At 48.7% G+C, this 24,272-nt stretch overlaps 8 protein-coding genes across 8 annotated transcripts; 6 read left to right on the plus strand and 2 right to left on the minus strand.

Moving 5' to 3' along the window:
- Window positions 1-82: 82 nt before the first annotated feature.
- On the minus strand, window positions 83-3,382 carry L228DRAFT_263784 (putative actin cytoskeleton organization protein). Its single transcript, XM_018334526.1, has 2 exons — window positions 2,994-3,382; window positions 83-2,941 (listed from the first exon to the last, which is right to left on the minus strand). The coding sequence occupies exons 1-2, from the start codon at window positions 3,075-3,077 to the stop codon at window positions 524-526; spliced, it is 2,502 nt and encodes an 833-aa protein (XP_018185021.1). The 5' UTR covers window positions 3,078-3,382; the 3' UTR covers window positions 83-523.
- Window positions 3,383-3,554: 172 nt separating this feature from the next.
- L228DRAFT_285878 (transcription factor Tfb4) lies at window positions 3,555-5,667 on the plus strand. Its single transcript, XM_018336388.1, has 4 exons — window positions 3,555-3,782; window positions 3,855-4,591; window positions 4,647-4,905; window positions 4,972-5,667. Exons 1-4 carry the CDS (start codon window positions 3,737-3,739, stop codon window positions 5,172-5,174), a joined length of 1,245 nt encoding a protein of 414 aa, XP_018185022.1. The 5' UTR covers window positions 3,555-3,736; the 3' UTR covers window positions 5,175-5,667.
- A 9-nt stretch (window positions 5,668-5,676) lies between these two features.
- L228DRAFT_43924 (hypothetical protein) lies at window positions 5,677-6,305 on the plus strand. Its single transcript, XM_018336599.1, has one exon. It carries the CDS (start codon window positions 5,885-5,887, stop codon window positions 6,221-6,223), a length of 339 nt encoding a protein of 112 aa, XP_018185023.1. The 5' UTR covers window positions 5,677-5,884; the 3' UTR covers window positions 6,224-6,305.
- L228DRAFT_43925 (hypothetical protein) lies at window positions 6,306-6,817 on the plus strand. Its single transcript, XM_018336600.1, has one exon. It carries the CDS (start codon window positions 6,387-6,389, stop codon window positions 6,759-6,761), a length of 375 nt encoding a protein of 124 aa, XP_018185024.1. The 5' UTR covers window positions 6,306-6,386; the 3' UTR covers window positions 6,762-6,817.
- A 3,158-nt stretch (window positions 6,818-9,975) lies between these two features.
- L228DRAFT_271267 (hypothetical protein) lies at window positions 9,976-10,335 on the minus strand (the record flags this gene model as incomplete). The annotated part of the gene is made up of 3 exons (XM_018335514.1): window positions 9,976-10,030; window positions 10,103-10,151; window positions 10,254-10,335. The coding sequence occupies 3 exons, from the start codon at window positions 10,333-10,335 to the stop codon at window positions 9,976-9,978; spliced, it is 186 nt and encodes a 61-aa protein (XP_018185025.1).
- Window positions 10,336-12,786: 2,451 nt separating this feature from the next.
- On the plus strand, window positions 12,787-13,542 carry L228DRAFT_263786 (hypothetical protein; the record flags this gene model as incomplete). Its single annotated transcript, XM_018334527.1, has 3 exons — window positions 12,787-13,077; window positions 13,448-13,472; window positions 13,505-13,542. The coding sequence occupies 3 exons, from the start codon at window positions 12,787-12,789 to the stop codon at window positions 13,540-13,542; spliced, it is 354 nt and encodes a 117-aa protein (XP_018185026.1).
- A 1,401-nt stretch (window positions 13,543-14,943) lies between these two features.
- Window positions 14,944-16,109, plus strand: L228DRAFT_285879 (hypothetical protein; the record flags this gene model as incomplete). The annotated part of the gene is made up of 2 exons (XM_018336389.1): window positions 14,944-15,831; window positions 15,950-16,109. The coding sequence occupies exons 1-2, from the start codon at window positions 15,410-15,412 to the stop codon at window positions 16,107-16,109; spliced, it is 582 nt and encodes a 193-aa protein (XP_018185027.1). The 5' UTR covers window positions 14,944-15,409.
- Window positions 16,110-18,388: 2,279 nt separating this feature from the next.
- On the plus strand, window positions 18,389-23,017 carry L228DRAFT_251066 (hypothetical protein; the record flags this gene model as incomplete). Its single annotated transcript, XM_018333471.1, has 9 exons — window positions 18,389-18,467; window positions 18,627-18,716; window positions 18,830-19,263; window positions 19,318-19,441; window positions 19,494-19,802; window positions 19,875-20,692; window positions 20,744-21,035; window positions 21,084-21,203; window positions 21,255-23,017. Coding segments are annotated over exons 3-9 (3,794 nt in total), but the record flags the coding sequence as incomplete, so codon positions are not given.
- Window positions 23,018-24,272: the final 1,255 nt, after the last annotated feature.

Below are 24,272 nucleotides of genomic sequence, written 5' to 3' on the forward strand. Positions count from 1 at the left end.
GTTTGTCACTTTTTTTTTAAAAGAATATCAATTTTTTTAAAAGAAGATATTCGATGCACTTGCTGAATTTGTGAAGTTTAAACATCGTGACATTGTCGTATTTGAATTCTTGGCGATACCGCTAACGTTACCATCAACATCCAGTGCATCAGATCCGGTTTAGAATAAAAACTCCCGCAGATTCAAATCGATTGATATATGTCGCCTGCTGAAAAAGAAAGCGAAGAAAGCGAAGAAAAGCGAATATTGTAAATTCCCGAAAAGAGAGGAGAAAAGGAAAGGAACGGAAAGGAAAAGAAACAAGGGCCATGTAAAGAAGGCCAGACAGTCTGAGCGAAGATCGTAAAAAAAAGTACAGCACCCGCGTACCACGTTAAAAGCGAAAAGCTTATATAAAAAGCAAGATATTACTCCTTTCCTATCCTTGCCGCAGAGCGCATCCCGTAAAACAATGTAGCAAATGAAAATGAAGAAAAGAGAAAAACAACAGAACGGAGGAAATAAATGTGCTCCCCTCGGGAGTTTACATCCGACTTCCGCCTGCCACGAGACCCTTGAGAGCTTCGACAAGAGGTTCGAGAATGTCCGGGTTATTCGCCGTGGCAAGGACCTGCTTGAGGACCTCGACGCCGCCTTCTGCGCGGACTTTTTCTGTGCCGAGGTCGCCTGCAGGATGCGGCGCGCAGACGAGGTTGCGGATGCAGACGACACCGCGGTGCACGAGTTCGTCGGATTCTTCTTCGCAGAGGGAGAGCAGGATACGGACGCCACGCTCGCGCTTGAGGACAGCAGTGACGGCTGCGTCCCATTCGGTGAGCATGGCGAGGGCGCCGCCAGCGGCGCGGCGGGTAGCGAAGTCGTCGACATCGGCGAGGGCAAGGAGGATGTGCAGCCGGTTGCTGGCTGCGGGGCTGCCGTCTGCGAAATGGGCCACGCCTGCGGGGGAGGCCATGAGGTTGCAGACGAGCTCGACGGCGGCGCGCTGGATGAAGGTGTTGTCTGCGAGAAGGAGGTTCTCGATGGCGGGCCAGCCGAGTCGGAGAAGGGATTCGCGGGTGGAATCGTCGGTGGAGGCGAGGTTGGTGAGTGCGAGGAGGGATTCGAAGACGGGGAGAAGGTCGCGTTGCTCGGCAGAGTGGTCGTCCTCAAGGAGAAGGAGGAGAGGACGAACGGCGGAAGATGCGGATAAGGCGCCCGAGGAAGGGAAGATGAGGAAAGGGTTGACGGAGATGAGGACCCGGGCGAGCGCGTGGGCAGCGACGCGGCGGGATTGAATGTCTGCGGTGGTGTCTCCGGTGATGGAGGCGTATGCTTGGAGAAGAAGCCGGACGGCGCCTTGCTGCGCGAGTTGGCCGCGGTGTTTGGGGCCCTTGGAGATGGAAAGGAGGATGAATAGAGTGAGTTGGAGACTGGCTGGCGAGACCTTTTTGCTGATGGCTACGAGCAGGGGCACGGTGTTGGCGTCAAGGACGGCTTTGCATCGAGCAGTGACTTTGTCTTCGGAGTCGAGAGGGTCTGGTTCGAGTTTGGGCTTGGAGACGTTGGCGTAGGCTTTGAGCTGCGACATGCGCTTTTGTTCTTCGGAGAAGTTGGGCAAGAAGCGAGTAAGGTTTGCGAAAATGGTGAGACCGCCAAAGATGAGGTTAGGGTCGTCGGGATGTTCAGACATTGTTCGGACAAGATGCGTGAGGAATGCTTTGTCGTTTGCTAATTCTTCCTTGGTGGCTGGCTGGAGAGAACTATATGCGAGACCCTCAATCGAGCTCTGTGTTGTTGAAGTGTCCTCTGTGACAATCATCTTTTTGAACATGTCGACGAGCTCAGCCGTCTCTTTGCCCACCTCTTGCACCTTGGGTTCTTCCTTTTGAGCAGGCTGGTCAAGGGCTCCGGGACCGCGAATCTTTGCCAGGATCACGGCGGCGACAGCGGACTCTTGTACTGCTCCGTCTTCTACTACGTCTTCCAGCCACTCCGTGCAGTGCTTTGCAATAAGTTCTCGGCATGCTCGGTCAATGCAGGCTGCGCTTAACAAGTCAAGTGCAGCTCGCTCTGCCTTTCTGCTCTTTGCCTTTTTGTTCAAAACGGGGACGAGTGATGAAACAAATCCTTCGTTGAGGAAGAGTCCAATGCAAACGGCAGACGCGACCGGAAAGACTGCAGCCGCGGCGGAGAAGGCAACAATCAAGTCGTCATTCTTTTGCTTTGCCAATCTGGAAAGCACAAATTTGTTGAGGTGGCGTTGACCATCGTCTGGCGACGCTTCGATGAATTTGGCTGCAGCTAATGTTGCTTGGGTTCGGAGATCGGCAGGTAATCGATTGTCGAGAGAAGTTAACATGACATCAAAGGTATCTTCGTCCACGCGGCCCTTGACGTTCTCGGCGTCGGCGGCAAGAAGTCGCGCGACTACTCTCATTGCGCGACTCGGATGGTCCTGGCCAGCTTCGATGAGCTTGGCTTCTAGAAGGTGAAAGACGTCGCCCTCGCAGCGGATGCGCGAGGTGTGCGACGTCCATGCCTGGGGGTCGAGGAGCACCGCTGACAGCGCATCTGTCGCCTGGTCTCCAATCATCCACAGGTCCTCGAATATGCCGATTATCTTTGTCTCCAGTTGGTATGCGACTTCAGCTCTTGCGCCAACATTCTGCCGTAAAAGCGCCGCAACGAGCTCATCCACCAGAGGTGTATAGGTCACCTTGGATCTATCCAACAGGAGCTTGACGCATTCCTCGCCGATGCTCCTGGGCACACTGGCGCCGTATCGCGCAAGGAAGTGAATGGCCTCGCGGCCAGCAGAGTCGTCTCGGTCGTTTACGAAGCGGCGACACAGAATCCACAAAGGATCTCTATTTTGGTCATTTTGTAGCTCATCAAAAGCTCGTTTGACATCTGCGTTATCGGGGTCTATTGAAACGGCCTCTCGTACGGCCCGCGCTCCGGCCTACTCAAAATTAGATTATTGAAGAGAAATTATCTGGCCAAGAGAAAATTACCTCTATCTTCCCGGCGGCCACCAACTCCAGTGCGTTCTTGGCCAGGTAACTTGCGCGCGCCTCTCCGCCATCGACGATTGACATATTAGTGCACAGATCAGTCGGGCGTTATCATTCATCGAGCGGCGTAATCACAGCCCTCGATGGGACGGGGGTAGAGCGGGCGCTTCGGAGAACAAATAAATAGTCGAAACGAGTGAGAAGCTCAACTAAGAAAGAATGCGGAGGGGGAATGAGAAAACGCCGAGGGATTAATAGAATGATAAATCTCTCTCTCTCTTTCTCTCTTTTTCTTTGTCCCCGTAATGATAAGCAGCAGTAGTAATACGTAGTGCTCTCCGCGGGATCGGAAGGGGTCCAAATTTATTTGCTTTTTTTCCCGGGGGTTGAGTGAGCCAAGAGTCAGACCAGCAGTCCCCGAAAATCAGACGGCCAGTCATGACATTTCCCGCGTCTTCAACATTCGACTCAACCGTCCCATTGGGGGGCCGATCCTCTTACGTAAGCAATTATTTATTCTTCTCCCGTCACGGAATAAGCCGATCCTCAAGCTCTCTTTCATCATCTTTCCCTATAGCTCCGTGACTGCTTTTGAATCCATCTGGGCAAAATTATTCTTGCTCGAATTCGATCATTGCACGGAGAATCACAAGCAAGTCGTTGGAAAGTTCCACTTGTGACAATACATACTTGCTCGCAGCAAGCTCTGTTCATGAGATGTGGTCGAGCTATTCGCATCCAGCATGAACGCCGTTGACGGCTCTGAGCACTATGAGAAGGACTGGAACGGTAATGAGCTCTTTGGAAACAGCGCTGAGCTTTGATTGACTTTATACTGACATGTGCTTCTTCCCTGGATAGTACCACCTCCATCGCTTCTGACTATAGTCCTTGATACAAACCCTCACGCCTGGTCCTTGCTCTCTTCGACGCTACCGCTTTCCAAGGCTATTGCGAACATCCTGGTATTCATCAATGCTCATCTTGCATTCAACTACGCCAACAAGGTCGCTGTAATCGCAAGCCACTCTCAGCGGGCGCAATGGCTCTATCCCACGCCGTCAAAACCACATGGCGGGACTGCGCATCAGGATGCGCCCCAGCAGACCGCCATGACTGGAGAAGATACAGACATTGACATGTCTGGTACAGACGCAACGCCCGCCCCCAAGCCCAAGCTTCTTTTGCATGGTCCGAAGCGCCAGAATGATGCAAACAATGTTACAAGTGCTCCTCAGGAGGCACCTCGAAAATCCGACGATGCCAACAAATACCGGCCGTTTGCGTTGGTTGAGGATGAAGTCATGACGAATCTGCGCGCTCTTTTTGATAATACGACCGAGGCCGATATCAAGAATTCCAACTACACTATGATGGCCGGCGCATTGACACTGGCACTTGCATACATAAATCGACAGCAGATAGAATATAGTGAAACCACGGGCGGTGGTGTTCCTAGCGACCAGGCCGGCAACGACGGTCGCGAGCCCGACAAGCGGCCGACCCTACAGAGTCGGATTTTGGTCATAAGCGTATCTGGCGATTTAGCGTTTCAATATATTCCTATTATGAATTGCATTTTTGCAGCTCAGCGAAAGGTAGGTTCTCTGGTCGCGTTACCATTGCCGTCTCCCTTGACTTACACCAATCCAGCGCGTACCGATTGACATTTGCAAAATTGCCGGCGACACTGTATTTTTGCAGCAAGCCTCGGACGCTACCCGTGGAGTATACATGTCATTGTCCAATCCGCAAGGACTACTGCAGTATCTCATGATGGCATTTTTGCCCGACCAGACCAGCAGACGACATCTTGTCCTCCCAACTCAAGTCAACGTCGACTTTCGCGCGGCTTGTTTCTGCCACAAGCGCGTCGTGGACATTGGTTTCGTCTGCTCAATCTGCCTCAGCAGTAAGTTGATCATCACCTGCCCTTGCTCACACCTTTTTATTAAATCGATACTTACAAGACTGTCAGTATTCTGCTCTCCTCCCGAAGGAGCCATATGTCTTACATGTGGCACACATCTCCAACTGGGCGATTACGGCGGCAAGCCTGCCGTAGTGCCGCGGAAAAAGAAGAAGAAGAAGAACCGTCTCGTCGATGGCTCAAGAGGCACTCCTTTATCGACAGCCGCAACGCCAACGCCAGGCGGCACCCCAACCCCCGGGGCATCATAAATGAATAGCATTCTTCATTTATTTTCATAACCGCTTTATACCCTCTTCTCAGCAGACCCTACATTCTCAATCCGAGCAACGACTTGCTCAGCCATCTCCTTGATTAATATCATCATGACTAAAACGATTTTTATCATACACCATGTATTCCAAGCCTTTGTCTATCAGATCTCGGACTTTTACTGTCGGCCATATGAATGGCATGATATCATGTACATTTCTCTTGTTTACATACAAATCACTTTAGCTCTTTCTCTCCGTGAGAATTTAGGATTCTGGAATCCTTGGCGATTTTTTTTCTTTTTCCCTTTTCCTTTTTTTTTATTGAATTTTCCATTCAATTTTCCAAATCTACTAGGCCCAGCACTTTTCCATTGTCAATTGCATTTTTGCATCGTCTTCCAAGCCCACTTTCTATATTCGAAAGTGCAGCACGGGATAAATTGTATTATACCAGCCAAACGAGATTTTGACATTCTCGTCTTCAAAATTCAACTCATTTGAAATAAAATATGATCTATCGCTTTCCATCTGTTTCCCTTCTTATCCATGTCATCCCCTTCTCATCTTGACATGGATCTTTTTGAGTCTTGGCCCATACCCTTGCACGTAAGGTAGTTACTCGGACGGACCACTTACATGATACACTACTGCACCGGTACGACCCTCCCGTAAGGCCGTCGGCCGGAGATTTAATGTCGTAATCTCGGATGCTCGGCAGCGTGCGTTTAGTCTATCGTCTTACTATCTTATTCCTTCTGTCTTTTTCGTCTTATTCGTCCGGCTTTTTCGTTTTATTTCTACCGTATTTGGTCACGTCATTTTTGTCTTATTTTACTTGTCTTTTTCGTCTTGTTTTTCCCGTCTTATTTGACGCGTCATTTTTTCCGTCTTTCATGGCTATATCCAGTCGAAGCGGTGAATCGCAAGGCTGGAGACACCTTACGTACACTCCTGTCTGTCTGTCTGTCATGTCTGTCCTATCGTCTCCCCGTCTTCCATGTCATATACTCGTTTGGCCAGTCATTTGCCCCACCGTGGGTATGTAGTCTTGCTGGTCTGTACTCTGTAATTTATTCTTCTGTCAGCTTCTCAGCTTGTTGACTTGCTGGTTTGTCGGTTTGTCGGTTTGTCGGTTTTCTCACTGTCATTGTACCTTCAAATGTCGGTGTAGTCTTAGTTTACCACTCTGTCCTGTATGTCCCGGTCCCTATGTCCGTGTCCTGTATGGACTTGTACGTCGTTTACAAACATGTACGTTTACAAGTATATCGTTTGAACGTTTGCAAATCTCAACTTCCACCTGGCCAAGCCATGCCAAGCCACAAGATAGATATTCCCGATGTCTTTGTCGCTGTCGGTGTCCGAAATAAAACAGCGCCCAACACCCAACTCGGGGGCATCCGGCGTGCACCCTACATACCTACCTACATATTCTATATAGTACTGCGGTGGTCAACGGGTTGTGGCTTTTATTTTATTTTTTTTTTATTTAGTCGTTTATTCATTTATTCATTTTATTTTATTTCTATTTATTTCTTTATTTATTCTATAGTGTTTAAAACGAAAATATATATATATATATAATGTGAGAATTGCAATCGTGACTCAAACTCTCAAAATTGCTAAACTACTTTATTACTCGATATATACGTTAATACGTACGGCATGCTTTAAAATAAGAATAAAGTCATACCGCACTCGTAGCTCTTCTTTCTGAAGTGTGGAATCATACGGGATTCATGCTTTATGTTTCATATATTACCATGGCAAACGATCCCTGTTCCCGTCCCGAGTTCCCGAGACAAGAGATAGACCGCTAGTTTACTTAACTGTACCTTTCCACTGATCTCTTGGTCCATCTGCACCTCTGTACGAGCGAGGGTAGGTATTGGGATACTTGGGTGCTTAAGTAAAACGCAAACCAAATCTAAATCCTAGTTATATCTTAAATGCTAAATGGTAGCGACAGCACCAGGGCACCAGGGCACCAGGGAGACCGGGGACCGGACCGTATCCTGTTTCCCCGATCAACGATCAACGATCAAACAAGATCAGATCCTCCCTTCCCCGCCTTCTTTTTGAACACTAAAATTTAAAGTCAGTTCTAGATTGAAGTATGCCATACACTTCGTACAAGTGTACAAGTGTACAAGTCTACTTTAAATCAGTTTCTGCCAAGTTATAACTACCTTGTTTCTTTGTTCTTTGTTCTTTGACCCAGAGTCTCTCCTCTTAGCGCGTTGCACCGACGGGCCGACGGACGGACAAGCCTTGTACTGTGGCTCTAGGCTAAACTCAACTTACAAGATACATCTGTAAGTTAGAAGACTATGAGGAGAACTAGACTCGGACAATTCACAATTCACAATTCGCCTCTCACATTTCACATTGCATTTCCCCAGATTCTCACGTTCTTTATCCTGTTTATCCCCGATTCCCCGCTTCTCCGCATTCTATGCCCGTCAGTACATGTGCCTAAGGTAGGTGCCTTAGCGCCTTAGCGCCTTTGTATCTTAGTAGCTTAGAACTTAGGATCTTGGGATCTTAGACTCAACCTTGGAGTCTTGGACTTTTCGAGCCCTTTGGGCTTCGGAGCGCTCGGGGTTCGGGGCTATTCGAACGTTTGTGATTCTGGGACGTCGGGGCATAGGGATCTTGCACGTCTGCAGTAGTATACTATACTCGTCCACATATTTTGAGACTGGGATAGAAACCTGGGGTTATTATGTGCCTTGGCGACCTACCGTAGGTGAATTAGAGACTAGAGACTCGAGACCAGTTACTACGTTCTTCAGATCTAGACTACACTACTATCTTGACAAGAAAAGAATCTGAGATTAAGTTTGACTGAAATGAGAGTAGGGAATAATAAGAGTACATTCCGTGACATTTACATACTAGGTAGCCCTCGGTGACGGTCGTGGCGTAGGGATACAGTATTCGAGCACGACTACTCGAGACGTGGTGTAGACGTGGTCGATGGATTTGAGACGCTGAGGCTGAGCCTGGAAAATAATATCGGATTTGATGTTGAGGCCGAGGCCAAGGCCAAAGCTGAACAATGAGAGATTGCCTCACGTGCAGATAAGTCTAGCATGGCAAGTTACTCTGAGGCTTGAAGCTCGAGAGGAGGGCATGGCGGAGGCCAGATGAAGCCACAGACCAAAAGTCAAGCCACGAGTCTCCCTATGGCTAGACCTGTGGCTATGCCCAGATGCCCACCGTACGAGTTTGTGGCTGACAGCATATTCTCCACATCTCCACATCTCCACACTCTCCACATTTACACGAACTCTACGGCGTCCTCTCTCTTGCATACCACCATATCCACTTACACACTCACAGGTCCCTCTAGGCCTTGTATAACATGAGACAAACACGACAAATACATCTAGCCTCAACTGCAAGTCCATGACGTTGGAATCTCTCTTCGACGTCCCTATCTGACGTAGATTCCTGATCGTCACCCTTCGACCACGGTGTCGAATTTTTAAATGAATAGTGTGTTCTAGAATGTAGATCCGGCCGATCTAAATCGTATTGTCTATCTAATGAGTTGATTTACGTCATTTAGATCGTGGATCGTGATCGTGGATTATGATCGTGGATCTCAAATTGTGGGTCGGGGTCATGGATCGTGGATCGCGAATCACGGATAGTAAATTGTAAATTGTAAATTGGGGTACTCTAATCAAACACGTAGCATCATATCCTGCTCTATCACGTAGTCGCCATTTGTAAATTAAATTTGTAAAATATAATCCCGATGACGTCGTACTAGTGATTTTTACTCTGGGGCACAGCGACTTTTGTGCTGGGATGTACCCAGTCTGGGATGACGATGTATTCAAGGAACAATGTCAACAATGGGAATGAGCTCGAAAAATGTGAATTAGGTCAATAATGGGAAACGGTGTCAATGATGGGAAAAGCATGTATAGTACAGTCGAATGGATATGGCAATGTTTAAGATTTAAATAGATTTGTCTGAGATGTCTCTGTATCTAATTAAACAGACACAAAAGGTGGTTTTTGTGGATTGATCGAGACATGTTTCGGCTGTGGATACAGGTGGAATGGGTTTGGTTTGGTATGAGTGAGGTACTGTATGTTGGGGAAGTGTAGTTATGCGTCGCTTGTATTCCTACCTGTAGTACACTGGTTGGCGGTGGGGTTTGGGTTATTCGGTGAGGTACAGTAGTGAGCTTGTTGTCCAGCGGTTGTCCAGCGCTTGTCCAGTTTACTAAGACTGTAAAACATACTTCAAAAGATTATTTACTGGTTCTTTGTTATTAAATTTCTTGGATTCTTGCAATTGATATCTGTGCGCATGTCTTTATGCAATATAATTCGTAAGTAACGTGTATAATGAAATGCTCTACATGGGGAACGAGAAGCCCGTGGGTCTCAGCTTATCCATCTACTAATCCTGTGCAATATCATCCCTGTGACCTGACGATAAGCAGGCAATAATTACGTCCACCTGACCAAATGGCTCAACTACAGAGCCTTAGAGCCTCAGAGGTGACAGCGGGACTGGCGCGCATCAGACAACATAATTTTTGTCAGCAGTATTAGTCTACCCCGTACCCCACGCAGTAAGACGGTACTCCGTAGGGTAGTTAGTGTCGGGAACTAATCGGTAACTAAATTACGGCCAACCAACGTCGAAATCCGGGGTAACTTTACTACTTACCAATATGACGACCCTGACAGCACTGCGCCGTCATCAGAAAGTAAGACGGGTAATTAGACAGACACGCAGATAGGTCGGTGACCTTGAAGACAACCAGCCGCTTCAAGTGTCAGATTTAGTCTCGAGTGTCAGACCGCATATTGTCCACACAACAACACTACAGTGGTAGAAGAACAAAGTGAAGAATGCATCAGCGGAAAGAGTGTACTGTACCCCACACGGAGTATACCCCATAAAGAGTAATAACGTAAGACGGAAAATATCTTCATTCACAACGGCTATTCATGTTAGAGGCAAGGTAATAGTGGCGATGACGGGTAATATCAGTGCGTAATCATGGAAACACTCCATTCGACTCATCGGGTACTCCGTAGACATACCATAAAGCATGGACACCATCATCCCCTCGGCCGAAGGGAAAAGGGAGCGATCGTCATGATGATCTTCGTCAAGCTTGGACATCATGTTCGCGAGTGACGGCAGACACCAGCCCTACTTGTGTATCCACCACGATGCTCTTCAGCCCGGGCCCTTTCTCAGGTCTATCTTCTTTTGTTCGTTCAGCCTTATTTTCAGGTCGGATAATTCTTCGTGTTATGATATGATGCAACAATGATAGTGACATTGACAGTAACACTCCACTTTGTAATGTGTAGAGTACTTAGCCTGTTCAATAGTGGTTCTTGTTGCAGTACAACCAAATACTCAAAATGACGTCCATTAACTAGCAATAAACTTGAGAATGACAGACCCAGAAAATTGAAATGTGGTCGTTATCGAACGACGATGACAGCGAGGCAGTGCAGTGAGTCCAGGTAGACGTCATATGTGTAAGGTAAATTACCTGTTCTGAGGATTATTTCCTGTGCTAGCTGAGCTTTGAGGTCCAGCGGTACAAGAGCAATACTTGTGGAAATTGGGATAATTGGCTTTGAGACAGATGATTTAATATGACTGAGATCGGTGCACAGTAGAGTACAAATATTTACTTGGGAGGAAACCACCAGAATGTTTCACTTTCAGCACAGTACAACGCCATGTTCACTGGATATTTGCTGAGGCTGGCTTGACTGACACATGCTTATCAACTGTCAAGCTGAGAGGGTACGCAAAGGTACTTTGCCAAGTGCAGAGGATGATTAATGGATCAGTAATACAGCGATGCAACGTAGTGGACATTGTGGCTGACGATACGGTGTAGCATATCAGTGAGCCAGTTGGGTGCGCCGCTGTAATTGGGCTCGGTTATAGCCATAGCTGTAGGTTTCCACTGACACGTCGGTAAGCCGCCATCGATACTGTCCTGTACGCTACGAGACTCGAAGCCAAGGCAAAGACAGCTCAGTTGAACAACAGGATTTCAATTAAGTTTGAAGTGTCAGAGAAGCGGTATCATCCCTATTGGCACTGCTTCCATGCCCAACTATAAAATATCAATAAATGCAGTGAAATGTAATGTTCTTGGGCGCCTTTATTGCTTGTGACCGTGGACAACACATCAGGTTTTACTCCCCGATATCGGCCACCATTACCGTACTGTGGGATTGGATATACCTAATAGAGTAGGTCTAACAGCTTGTGATTTCCATTGCATTGCAGGGCGCCACGGTTGTCCATGGACCACAACAGCTTGCCAGACAGCATGGTGGCTTATCGGATGGATGCCGGATAAGTTGCCGTTCATGCATGGCAGGATAGCACAAAGTTAAATTATTGATCCCATGCTTAGATTTCCCTTTCAAAGCATGGCAATGCGTGGCGGATGCGGACGCACTGCCAGATCAGAGGAAAGGATTGACTTAGAGTTTGTTGGGTGAAGTTTGGTCGCTTGGCTTTACCTCAGCCCGCGTTGTCTGTAGCGGGTATAGAGTTAGGCGGTCAGTAACTTACCTTACCTACAGTGTATACTTGGCAAAGATCTGGCCGAGAAAACCCTGGCAGACTAAAGTTAAGTAAAGTTCAACTAATGTAGCTCACTTCGGCCCGTTCGCTACCCGTGGGTCTAGTTATACTAATCAACTTAACTTTTCGCTTCCCGTAGAATTAGTCTCTTAGGTAGTTCTAGCCCCCCAGGTCCCCCGCAAATTAAGTTGACCCTTTGTGATAGCCGGTCACCTGTAGTTAAATACCTAGACAATTAACCAGTCAATACTGCGGTGCTACTATATAGCAAGAACACTACCGACAGTTTGGATCCCCGAAATAAAAGTTGCAAAAGGCATGTATATCTCAAATTGTAGAGCATGGCGACACAGGCGGTGAGTCAAGGCATTTGACCCGATATATCAATTCCCACGACACTGGGTCCAGATTACACTGCATGCGATGGGACTGTCCTTGCTGTCCTATAGATTGCTAGTATACCACCACGCGTAACATGGTCGCTACCCATACCATCCCATACCGTCCCTCTTATCTCGCGTTGCCCAGATAGCGATGCAGTGGAGATCATAATACTCAAGAGGCTTGCTGAACTGAATCAGACGTCTAATTCAATCGTCAGCCCGTGGTACCGCAACGTGCCTGAGTTTTCTATTTCCATATCGTATACTACAAACCATCGTATTCTTGATATCCTATCAAACATAGGGACATATATAGTATAAGACAATCACATCACCATCACATACACACTGGGTTATGCAATCTACTGGTCAAAATTCGATACGTTTCTCAAACCAGGCGCGCCAAGTGGCGTTTTCATGGCATTAGGGCGTTCCTGGCCCGCTGGCCCGCTGGATCCGCGACTAGGGGCCTAGTAAACTCGTAGACTAACGTTAGACCCATACAAGGGGGGAAATAGTGATAGCCAGACGGGTAGAGATCTGATCTTTTGTGGAATACCAGTAGTACGTAGTGCGCTCCACATGGTCCGTGGCTACTACGTACTGTTAATTAGACAAAGCCACCACGATGGAACTTATGCAGAGCGGCTGGATCCCCGAAGCAGGCTTGATCAAGTTTCGCACTGTGGCGTTTGACATTTGTGTTTGGCGTTTGGCGGCTGGCGTTCTGGCGTGGACCCTCGTCAGCTGGCGTTCTGGTTTTGTGCTCTTTTGCTCTTTGGGCTTCGAGCTTTGGGCTTTGGGCTGTCAAGTTGTCGCTGCATACGGAACACTGGCGACGGGATGGCTGACAGGGTCGGAGGGCCCGGATGGATGCCGTAGTACGCGTACGCGTTGGCAGTGGCTTTGGCGGAACTCTGTATGTTTTGAGGCGTACGGTGTCCTGTAGCATATTTGCTTTGCTTTTGTTTTTATCGTTACTTTTAGTTCCTCGATATCCTGTCATAGTGTATTATCACCTCCATATAATCAATATCTTCTAATATACTATTATTACCATGTACGAGATGACTGTGTTCTTCAATGATTTCACTGTCTCGGACACGGTATTGTCGTACCGTTACTGCATGTAATATGTTGTAGTCGTATAAATTATGCCGTATCCGTATGAGAAAAGTAGAGCATGTATTGCTCTTTTATCCCCATTGTCTCCTCGTCAGCCAAGTATCCAAAAGTATCTCAGTATCTCAGGTAAAGTTAGTGCAAGTACCATACCTACCATACCTCAGTTCAGCTACCCCGAAAACCCCACGGGTATGTTACAGGACTCTTAATTCAGGGTCCAGGTGGTCCGGAAATCTCATCCGGTTCTTGGAAATTCTGAAATTCTGGGGTCTAGTCTCCATCCAGCCACCCCCCTCATGTCTGACCTTTTCTTTTTCTTTTCTTTGTCTGAGTTGCTCTGTGCTCACCCACACACACATCACCGGTGTCCCGTTTGCCCCGTGTTTCGGTCCCGAGAGCGGGTACACATGTTCATCTTGTTTTGTAGGTAGTATCTTAATGCCTGCCACGGTAGGAGCTTTACAGGATTTACAGCATTCAAGGATTACCAACGCTTACAATCTGACTAGAGTTTATCTGCACTGTGGCACACCATGCGACCCCAATCCCACAGGAAACCATATCACACACACTCTCTCTCATTCACCGAGACCCCAATAAACCCCACGGGGGGTTTGGTCAAGTGTAGCACTACCTCCGTACCGATTGATCCAACCCACTGGACCCGGATTCTCGGGGACAGCGGAGAGGCGTCGGGGGCTGACCAAGATCCTAGGCAGGTTACAGGTTGCATGTTGCATTTTGCATGACATTTTTTTTGTCGGTGTGAGATTTACTCGCGGTGCTGTTCGCTGTTTTTGCTGCCTACCTAGTTTCGCTGAGTCAAACAGTTCAATCCAATCCAATCCACCGTACCGTATCATTTGTCGTTTTTCCTTTTGTGCCCCAGCTCAAGACTTGGCACACAGTAATCCAAGGGATTAAGATTTCCATTCAGACAGGGGGACGGGGGGGAGAGGGCCAGGTCAGGGTCCGTGTGAAAGTGGCGGCGGCGCGATGGCGGCGTTGGGCGGTGGGCAATCTCTGTGAATCACACACACGGGCCTTGGAAATAATAACACCCACACATTGTTGTACAGTACAGTACATTACATGTAAGCTGTAATAAAGAAAAAAAGACAGCAAAAAAGCACACACGCACACAAGCCCCGGACCAGACCCTTTGTATGCTCACGGACTGGACTGGACCGGGGGGGAGCAGTAAGTATTGCAAAGCAAAGCAACACGCAAACACAAAAAAACTATAAAGAACTCCGAGGGGGGGCGGCGCAGGACACGGTAAACATAAAATCTCACCGTGATCCTCCTTTTTCCTTCCCCTTTACAGCCGTTCATCCTATATTTGACTTTTCCGTTCGTTTCCGCTCGCCCAGAGTCAAGAGTGCAAAAAGCTCAGAGTCAAAGAATTTAATATAATATCCCGGCAGCACAAACGGATTTGGGAGCTGATCTTCGCTCCCATTGTCGTCATTTGTTTTTGGACAACATACATACCGTACACATCCACATCCCCACCGCACATACATACATACATAAGTTACAGCGAGTCGGTGTCCGAAAATAAAAGGAGTCCAGCCTTACACAACACACTATATACTGTGGGCATATATTATTACGAACGCTACGATATCAACAGCGACAATCAACATCAGAATTTACGACTACAAAAAAAATTCGACCCACATTTTTTTCAAATTACAATATAATTTATCTGTGATTACTTACCATTTGTATATCAACATACGATTTAATTATTCGGACCTATTCGTTTAGCTTGGATCACTCAAGTGACTCACACCACATCACACGCCATACACTGTACACGCTACAAACCATCCGTTGACGATATTCCGATAATCCCTCAAACCCCTCAAAAGTCGCGCGCGCGCATACACAAATACACGCGCTACGCAGAGGCCAGGGTGACTCTACCGCCATTGCCGTCATCCAGTCCAAGGCAACAAAATAAGGGGGAAACAAAAAAAAATATAATCTCGTCGCTGTCCTCAAACGCCTGGCTTCTTCACCTACTGCTTCAACAGGTAAATCGCGTACTGTGATCCAGTAACGCGACAAATAATTCGACAGACTACCGAAAAAATAAATAAATAAAAGAGAACAACAAAATGCCATTCACCGATTCTCCATCAAGTTCGCCCATCTCCTTTTACAAGCGATCTCCCGGGTCTTCGCCAGTAGATTCGCTCGTCGATCTTACTCCGCGGCCATCGTCAACAAGTTCGCAGCGCTCTTGCGCACACCCGTCGTGGCCCCGACGCAGCTCGCTCTCGGAGGTACCCTCCAGTGAGCCCAGCGCGTACATTTCAGACGCAGATCTGTTTCCAGACGTCTTCGACACGGATGCCGAGCCTTCTTCCCCAAGAACATCCAGCGGCATGATTGACGTCAACGTGCTTGCGCTCAACCCGCTTCCGTGGTGCTCCGGTCAACAACAGCAACAGCCGGAGAAGAAGCGCCGACGGAGCTCGAGCTCTCGCAAGCATCGCAGACCTTCCAAGCCCATGACTCCCATTTCGGAGATCCCAGAGTGAGAGGGACATGGAGAGGCCATTGGAGCAGAGTGAAGTAATTGCTCGTGTTTCAGGTTAGTTGCTCTGACGACTGGTATTCGAGGTCAATGTACTAATGTCAATGTACTTCCTTAGACACGATATGATTCATGGCGAATCGCAGAATAGAGAAAAGAAAAGACTCATGCTCTTCCGCACAAGACAGTACGGCAAAGCACAGCGTGATGTCGCTCATATCACGAGCCTCGCCGCTGTCGCCGGCATCAGGATGGACGCCACAGATGGCAGCCACTAAAGCCAGTCACTTTGCTAAGAAATGACTGGCATAAAGAGAATCGAGTCTCTGTTTCGAATCAGGGCTAGGACCTTGTGCTGAGGCACAAGGTTCAGTCATCAAGAAACGGCTCTGTGTGGCGTCCAGGCACCATGTACGGATCGACATGGAGTGACAGTGATGGCTCATATTATCGCTGCTTCTCTTATCACCAGTTATGGTGTCCGTTGGGGAAATGAGAGAAAACGGCTCAGCGAGAGAAATAAATGACGAGCTTGGACGGGGTTGGCCGGATGGGCCGAAGTCACGGTCCACGGCCTGGGTGGGCCGCATTTTAGCGCGGGCGCGTAAATTGGGCCGAGGAAACGATTCGGCATCATCATCACAAGGTGTGATGAGAAAGTCACGTCCTCTTGTACCCAATCATTTTCTGTTTTTTTGCTGTCGCAAATGATACCCTTGTTGGAGTTTTTGATTGGAATCTGAATTTTGATTTGGCAAATGATTGGAGTTAAGCAGAGACGGTTTAAATCGTCCATGGGATACCCTTGCTTGGCTTTTTTTCCATTTTCGGGTCTGTTTTTGGACATGTCGTGGCATCTCGCCCTCTCGCCCGCGTGCTTTTGATCGCATTGGTTGCCTTGAGGAGGTACCTAGATAATGAGGCGCGCATCTTCTAGAATCTTTCGGAGCGGTGTTCAGACGCTCAAGTCAGCAATAGTAAATTAATGTTAATTTTATGTTCGGATAAACTCCTCGCAATAGAGTGCTGTGCTGTGCAGAGCCTTGACCTTAGTACTGATAAGTGATACAAGTGGTCTGTGATCGTCTGAGAGAAGGGTTCAGATGTGAAGAGGAGGACTTGGTCGCATTGGACCCACATCTCCACATGGACAAGGCAGATGTCGGAACGGGACAACGGGAGGGTCCCGTACTGTCCACGGGACGAAAGACGGCGGTCAGCAATGGCGCGGTGACGGAGATTCCTTAAGCAGTTAGCCTATGGGGCAAAACGACGATTCAGCAGCTTTGCTGAGTGTTTGAACCATTCTGATCGTCGTTACGCTATTCCAGCGAAGAGACCACTCTCTGCTGCGTGCACTAATCAAACGAACAAATTTTTTTGGAGAATTTGATCGATGCATCGCTGGATGCTCTGAGTTGTACCTACATTTCAATTCCTGCAGTGCTCGCCATTCAGAGGTTACAGCACATCGTGCTCCATTTCCTTCGGCAAGGGCGAGTGTTTGATGTGTGACAACGTGACCTGCGATGATACCGAGAGAGCGGGCCTCGCCTCGAGCAGCGCCTGATAGCTCTTGGAGCCCAAGGATACTGCGGTGTAAAGCTGATGCATAGCTATCCTCATCTTACTTGTCAGAAGTAGAAATGAAAATGCAGAAAGGGCACGAGAAATGTCCTGCTACTGAACCCATTCCTAGGTGTGCTGTGCCCGCGCTTATTTCCAAAATTCGAGGTTAAAAGCTGAGCGCGGCAGACAATGAGGTGAGACCTGCGTCTAAGATAGAGGAAACTTCAAGCAGGTCACAAAAATAGGGACAAGACTTTGGTTTGGAAGTTACAAATATGCAGCCAAAGTAATTTCCCAGCCAGGTCAGAAAGGGACCAAGGGCTGAAGGACTTTATCGCGAGGAAATTCTTGTGACGGAGGGCAATTGGAACCCGATAGCGATGAGCAAAGAAAGAGGGGCGTTTTGCAACAGGGTCGCTAGTCTATCCAGGTTAGAGACCGATTTGGCCGCCCGTAGTTCGTCCCCCCGCAGACCCAATGATTGACCCTAATACAGCATTTTCCCCATCCATGCCCCTTTCGTCAAACTCGGCGGACCCGTGTCATTGGGTTTCCTGATTGATTATCGACGTCCCTGACCTGCCGGTCTGTCAATTGATCACACCCGCCCCCCATGCTTGTTCTGAACCAACATCGTCCAGTACACTCAAGGTCCCATGTCAACATGAGACCTGTAGTACTGGTCTCGATGCCTATCCTCGGCAAAGATCCAGTTTGACAATAGATTCCGTCCTGACCTCCCCTTTTCAAAAACGAGTTCTGGTTGGCTCCTTGCAAAGCCTGGATGTTTCTTGCTCGTATGCACAATCTTCCATTTAGAAGCGGAGGGCTACCATACCTCCTCTTCTTTCCGCCGTTTGTGTTGGTCTGGGGGCCGCCACTCGAGCTCCAGAGTAGGTTTCCAGACTTTCAGTTCATCTGATATTATGTTGCACTGGTTGGATTTGAAGCTTTAATGTTCGGTCTGCTTGGCCTGTTCAGCATAAAACGAATTTGCTGTTGTTAAGTATTGCCCAGGTTATTGGCTTTGGCCGGATATCTCCTCTTATCGTACCATATGCATCAAGGTTCGTACTGCATGGCTAATTCCTCCCACGCAGCCACACTGGTGCACTCCACCTCAGTGGTGCGGCGCTTAGTTGTGCCGAATATGGCGGCTCAGGCTTCCTGCCACCCCTAAATAAGCTGCAGTGCTATGTATAACCTGTGCTGAGTGTTCGACACAGGCGCATCTCGTGCCGTTCCACGCAGTCCGCGCAGAGTACGCAGTCTTAGTTCAAGCTTTTTTGGAGCCTTTCTCACCGAATGTTTCTGAGGTAGGTGGCCAAAAGTCGCATCTTCAGGAAGATTGAATCTCTTCCTGTACTGCTTATGTGGAGTTCAATGAGCTATACCTTTCGTTTGCTGTCGGCAATCTGACAGATTTCAGGCGCCTCCACGATTGAGCCTTTGTCGACGACATGTCTGCGGAGGAGTTGATCAGGCATCGGTCTGCCTCGCAAGGCTCGCATAATTCGGTGAAAAAGCTAGCACCAAGTCGGTCGAAACTACGATCTAAAAGCGTCCTCGGAATCTGCGCTGCAACGGGTTCTCTATTCCTTTTCACTCGAGGGCCTACTGTGGTGTGTCTGCATCATGACACTCTCGCTGTTGAGAGGTACTTCGAAAACCATCGCGAAGACATCTTGTTACTCTCGGTAGATAATGCCAGTGCTCAAGGCGGTGGCAGACTGGCCGTAACTTATGATGTTGGGCAAACTGCAATTGTCTGGGATATGCATACCGGACAAGAAATTGCACGGTTTGCCTCGTTCGAGCATATCAATGTCGCAAATTGGATGCGAAATGGCAACGTTGCCTTTGGTATGCTGTCTCCTTCTGTCACCAGTATCCTTTTGCATCACTAATAGATTTCAGGCAACTCCAAGGGCAATATCATTTTGTTCGAACCGTCCACCTCCGAGCATCTCTCTACTCGTACAATTTTCGATCCTATAACAGCGCTGGCTCCGTCATCCGACTGCAAAACATTTGCCATTGGGTTTGAGTCACTCACTGAACTTCTTTTAATGCGATTGCTAATTTATATCCAGCTATATGAACGGTTCCATCTTGATCGCTACAGTCCAGCCAACTTTCACCATTCTTCACACACTTACAACCTCTCGAGCTCCCTCGCCACTAGTTCATCTAGCATGGCATGCATCATCTTCCAAGCAAAAGGCCTCAATGCTTGCTTCACAAACAATGGATGGAGACCTTCGCGTTTGGAGCATTCCAAAGCAGCCGTCGAGCGAGTCTCCCCGAGTCATCCGTGCACTGACTCGGCCAGAATCTTGTCAGCCAGGGCGTCATTGGCTGGGCTGGTCTAAGAACGGCAGAATTGTCCAATTCTCAGAAGGGTAAGTAGACACTAATGCTGGCCCCGACACACTTGCAATATTTCCATTGGGGCTCTCTGACGCAGATTGCAGTGAAGTGGTGGTTTGGGACGTTCGGACAAAGCATGTCACATACGAAACCGTTCCGATTGCAGGTGACGTCTGTGGAATAACAAATTACGGGCCTACCGCGACACTTTTTACCCTGAGTCGGGATGATACGGTTCAACAATATGAGTTAAGCCCTCCTACATTGGTTGCAAGCGTTCGACATCTCCCAGCAACTGTTCCTGCCCCGCCTCGCTTTGGATCGACCGGCAGGGGCCATTCAAGCACAGGTCTTTCCGGGAACACACCCGTGACAGCACTGAGAAGTGAACCCGAGAGCGAAGAGGATTCTGCAGCGTTGACCCCTTTGCAGAAAATTGTGCAGGAAATGGCAGAGATGGAAGCCGACCGGAAGAATCGCATTGATACGACTAGCTCAATGTCATCCGCCCTGAGCCGTACTGGGTCTGCCAGTTCAAGATCTTCAGGGGGTCGCTACCGGCCGGGCTACCCTTCCAAATCATCCATTTCGGCGAAGTCGAGTGACGTTACTTTTCTCTCTAATGGAACAATGTCCTATGGCGGTGCCGACAGTGTTTCCATCAGCAGCTCATCTTCTTTTGCCTCTTCTCATCGCATCAAACGGCCCGGTTCACGTCTTAAGCACGAACTTCTCCGAAGCCCGGAGGCCAACAAAGTCGTTGATATATTCAGTTATACAAAGAGTAAATTGGAAGAAGTCCCATATACGATTCCCTCGTGCCGAGACGAGAGTCACCTAACTCCTGACGATCTTCGACGGCAAACACTGCGTGTAGTATTTGGGTGGCACGGTGATATTGAAGACTTGATAAAAGATGAATGTAAGTGTAAAATCTGAAAAAGTGACTTGTTCATCCTCTTACTCTATGCAGTGACCCATCAGCCGCCTGGCTCGCCTGCTGCTGTACTCCTTTCTAAGTGGATCACGGACGTTGATGAGCAGATGATGAAGACAATGGTTGGGTCTGAGTCAATGACTGCATCTGACTGGATGCTGCTGGCCTTGAGCCAAATCGGTGGCCAGGCATCAACAAAGAAAGTTGGCCAGGCCTTTGTACAGCGTTTGTTAGAGAAAGGCGACGTTCATTCCTCTGTCACAATTTTACTTGGTCTCGGGGATCAGGAGGACGCGGTTGAGGTCTATGTTTCACGGAACTACTTCTTGTAAGTTTTCTTCTACTTTCCAGATATCATTACTAATGATAAACTTAGAGAGGCAGTTCTCTTGACCTGCCTTATTTTCCCCACAGATTGGCAACGCTTGTCTCATTTGCTTAGACGTTGGGGAGAATATGCAATCACAAGCTCTCAGCAGCAGCTTGCATTGAGATGGTAAGCTCAAAGCACTCCTGATACTTAAGATTAAAATCTCATAAGCAGTAGTTTCTCGTGCACTAGCATAGGTCCATGTGAATCCTGGACGCCGCCAACACGCAGGCAGTCAATATCTAAATCATCGAATATACAACATTTGTCAGCAAATGGCCATCATCACCACAGTCATAACCACGAGTCATCGTTGAAATCACCGGCATTAGCAAATCAATCCTTGAGCCCAACCCAAGTTGGTCAGGTTCCCAAAGGGGTGCGAGCCCCTGGAGTGCCGCCAGTTCCTATCATTACTGGTCCACCTCTGTCGCCTCCCGGAACAGGGAATCCGAATCGATTAACAACTAAAAATGCTGCGTTGAAAGTTATCACGTCCTTTCCTTCCAACCAGGTTGCACCTGGCTCATATTTCTCGGCTATTACGTCCGATGATCGCACGCCAATGAACAATATTGGAGTCACTCCCATAGCTGATACAGCACTCTCTAACTCTCCCGGAGCTTGGCTTCGCCCTCACGGCCGAGGGAGCAATCCATCTTCAGCCCGGCGGACGCCAGGCGGATATGGCAGAAAACGGCTGCCTTCCATTGGCGAGACTCCTGTAGATGTCACGCCTCATCCATTTGCAAAGCCGACTTCACTAGCTACGATTGTTGACTCATTATCTGCGAAGGAAAAGCAGAAGGGCAATGGCGTGAAGTCAGGTCAACAGGACTCTCGAGCTACTCTGAGTGCGACCAAGTATGATCCGAAAACAAAGGACCCTCGTTCCCAAACTTCCCCAAGTCACAAGCTCTACTCCCCTGTACAAGGTTCCTTTGCGAATCCGAACGGAGAGCGGCGAGATGGGCCACGCAATATGAAGGGAGAGGAAGTGCAAGTTCAATGGCCACCGATCGAATCAATTCTTACGGGAGATTATATATCCACAACCAGTGCCCGCTCATCTGATGCTTATGCATCTAACCGTGGAAATAATTTTTCGTCCGCCAATTCGACACCCTCAATCTCTTCACGACATGAAATGCGAAGTAGAAGCATCGATCAATTTATAAGCAGCCTTGAAGAAGCAAATTATTATTCTCGGCGGTATCGGAGTGGAAGTCGACATCGACAAGAAAGCCGTGATCGAAAACCGCGATTGAACATTAAAGCTCCGTCTGATGCTCGAATGCAGAGTCAGGATAGGCAGACTGAATTTTCCGAAGGTCGTGGGCGGAGAGATGTGAGATACATGAGGCCTAAAAAATCTCCGTCTTCACCCGTACCAATGTCTCCAGAGGATCTCAAGCTATACCCGAGGTGTGAAACTGCTGACGCAGAGAAGTACTATCGGTCCACTTCCCCGAATGCAGACGCTAGCCAGCGTTCGCAACGCAGCCAGCAAAAGTCGCATTCAAAAACTCGTTCCAAGGCATCTGCAACCTCCAACCGAAACGCTCATGAACAGTCACAAGAGAGAAGAGCGGAGAGTCAAAATGCCGGTAAACGAGCAGGGAGTGCACAGCGAAAAGCCGGAATCCATCAAGAGAATTCTATGGCTCATCCTCCTAAGGGTGATCGGGGTCGATCCAGGTCCAGAGGAAAGGGGAAACCGTCAAGATCTCCTTCGTCACCTGTACCAATGTCCACGGAGCCGAACGACATGACCCAGGCCGCATTGACAAGTACGGATGAAGTTTCAATGTCTAGCGACTACCTTTCTCCTGCCCGACGGTACAGAAGCGGTAGCAGGCAAAAAAACGAACGAGGCTCAAGTGCCCGACGAGATCCGTCGCCTGACCGCCGGCGGCGCTATAATCGCTCGCAAAGCCGCCAGGCTCGAGAGGATGAAGCGTTCTCTCGTGTAGCTATTGGCGGATCTTCGGCGGAACAACACCGGCACGGGAATCGTACAGATGAGTCGGACTTATGGGACAGTGATGCTGATCTCAAACGTCAAATGGCTGCACAAGAGCTTGAAGACCGCCGTAAGTCACTGTCGCGCCGTCCTTCTGTCCCTTTCATTCCACATCCAGAAGAACTTGCCAAATCGAGACCTCCCGTTGTGGAGATATGCTCGGCGCAAGACATCAGAGATAATCCGAACGCCTGGATCATGATGTCTCGCTGGGGCATCGGCGAGCCAAGACGAAGCAAATCCGTCTCTTCGCAAAGAAGGCCGACGTTTTTTGATCCGAATAGTAGTATTGCTATCGGGATCGGCCTGCCGCCCACTCCAAAGGCTATGCCTCATCCTTTGCACTCTAACAAAGTTGCAGGCGGAAGCAGCCATGAATTTTATATTCCTGACGTACCTGATAACTTATCAATGTTGCCGTCCGCCTTCAGCGAGGAAGGAACTGGCGAATTTCCGAACCACCTCAAGGCAGGGATTCCGGACGATATAATGGGTCGTTCCATGTCAGCCCCCATCCCTGATAGGCCTTTATCCCCGGGTCCCCTGCCATCCAGCTTCCCAACGCATCCGGCCTTTCTTCACAATCTCCCACCTAGCAAAGGACAAGCCTCAGGACAGCAGGGACACGCTGTCAGGAAGATTGCCCCAGGCGAATCTGAGCCCGGACAGTTAGGTTTTGGTGCAGCCGCAGCCCTTGCAAACGCTGCGCTAAATGGGCTTGATGCTGACGAGGCGGCACAGGCCGCAAATAATACATTGAAGCCAGAGGACACCAATCGAGTCCCATCAGCTCCGCCTTTGCTGGCCGAACTGCAGCATCTCAAGAAAAAGGCACCGCCGTCTCTTCCGCTACCTCCGCCACCGCCTCCAGTGCCTCCCAAGCCGGCCGAGTATTCCCAAGATCGTTCGGTTCCGGACAAAGCTGGCAATGCGGTCGGAGTGATTAACATTGCTATGGAAGACAAAGAGGCCGGAATTCCAACAGAAGAAGAAGCTTCGAAATCGGCCACTGCGCCAGCCGTAAAGCTCCCGCAATCCCAATCCCAATCCCAGCTTCAACACGACGCCCCAGCGCCACCTCAACTTCAAATCTCTACCCAGATTCCGCCAGCGGCCGCGAATCATACGTTGAGGTCGCCGCATCGCAGAGGGCAGAGTACACAAGAAGCGAC

This window comes from Xylona heveae (genome assembly GCF_001619985.1).
Source record: "Xylona heveae TC161 unplaced genomic scaffold L228scaffold_13, whole genome shotgun sequence".
Taxonomy (NCBI): Eukaryota; Fungi; Ascomycota; class Xylonomycetes; order Xylonales; family Xylonaceae; genus Xylona; species Xylona heveae.

Excerpts from the sequence above, each read along its gene's own strand:
- L228DRAFT_263784 (XM_018334526.1), bottom strand. The coding sequence starts at position 3,077 with ATGTCAATCGTCGATGGCGGAGAGGCGCGCGCAAGTTACCTGGCCAAG. Across the intron at positions 2,942-2,993 it reads TGGCCGCCGGGAAGATAGAG|GCCGGAGCGCGGGCCGTACG; the intron begins GTAATTTTCTCT and ends AATTTTGAGTAG.
- L228DRAFT_285878 (XM_018336388.1), top strand. The coding sequence starts at position 3,737 with ATGAACGCCGTTGACGGCTCTGAGCACTATGAGAAGGACTGGAACG. Across the intron at positions 4,592-4,646 it reads TTTTTGCAGCTCAGCGAAAG|CGCGTACCGATTGACATTTG; the intron begins GTAGGTTCTCTG and ends ACACCAATCCAG. Across the intron at positions 4,906-4,971 it reads CTGCTCAATCTGCCTCAGCA|TATTCTGCTCTCCTCCCGAA; the intron begins GTAAGTTGATCA and ends CAAGACTGTCAG.
- L228DRAFT_43924 (XM_018336599.1), top strand. The coding sequence starts at position 5,885 with ATGCTCGGCAGCGTGCGTTTAGTCTATCGTCTTACTATCTTATTCCTT.
- L228DRAFT_43925 (XM_018336600.1), top strand. The coding sequence starts at position 6,387 with ATGTCCGTGTCCTGTATGGACTTGTACGTCGTTTACAAACATGTACGT.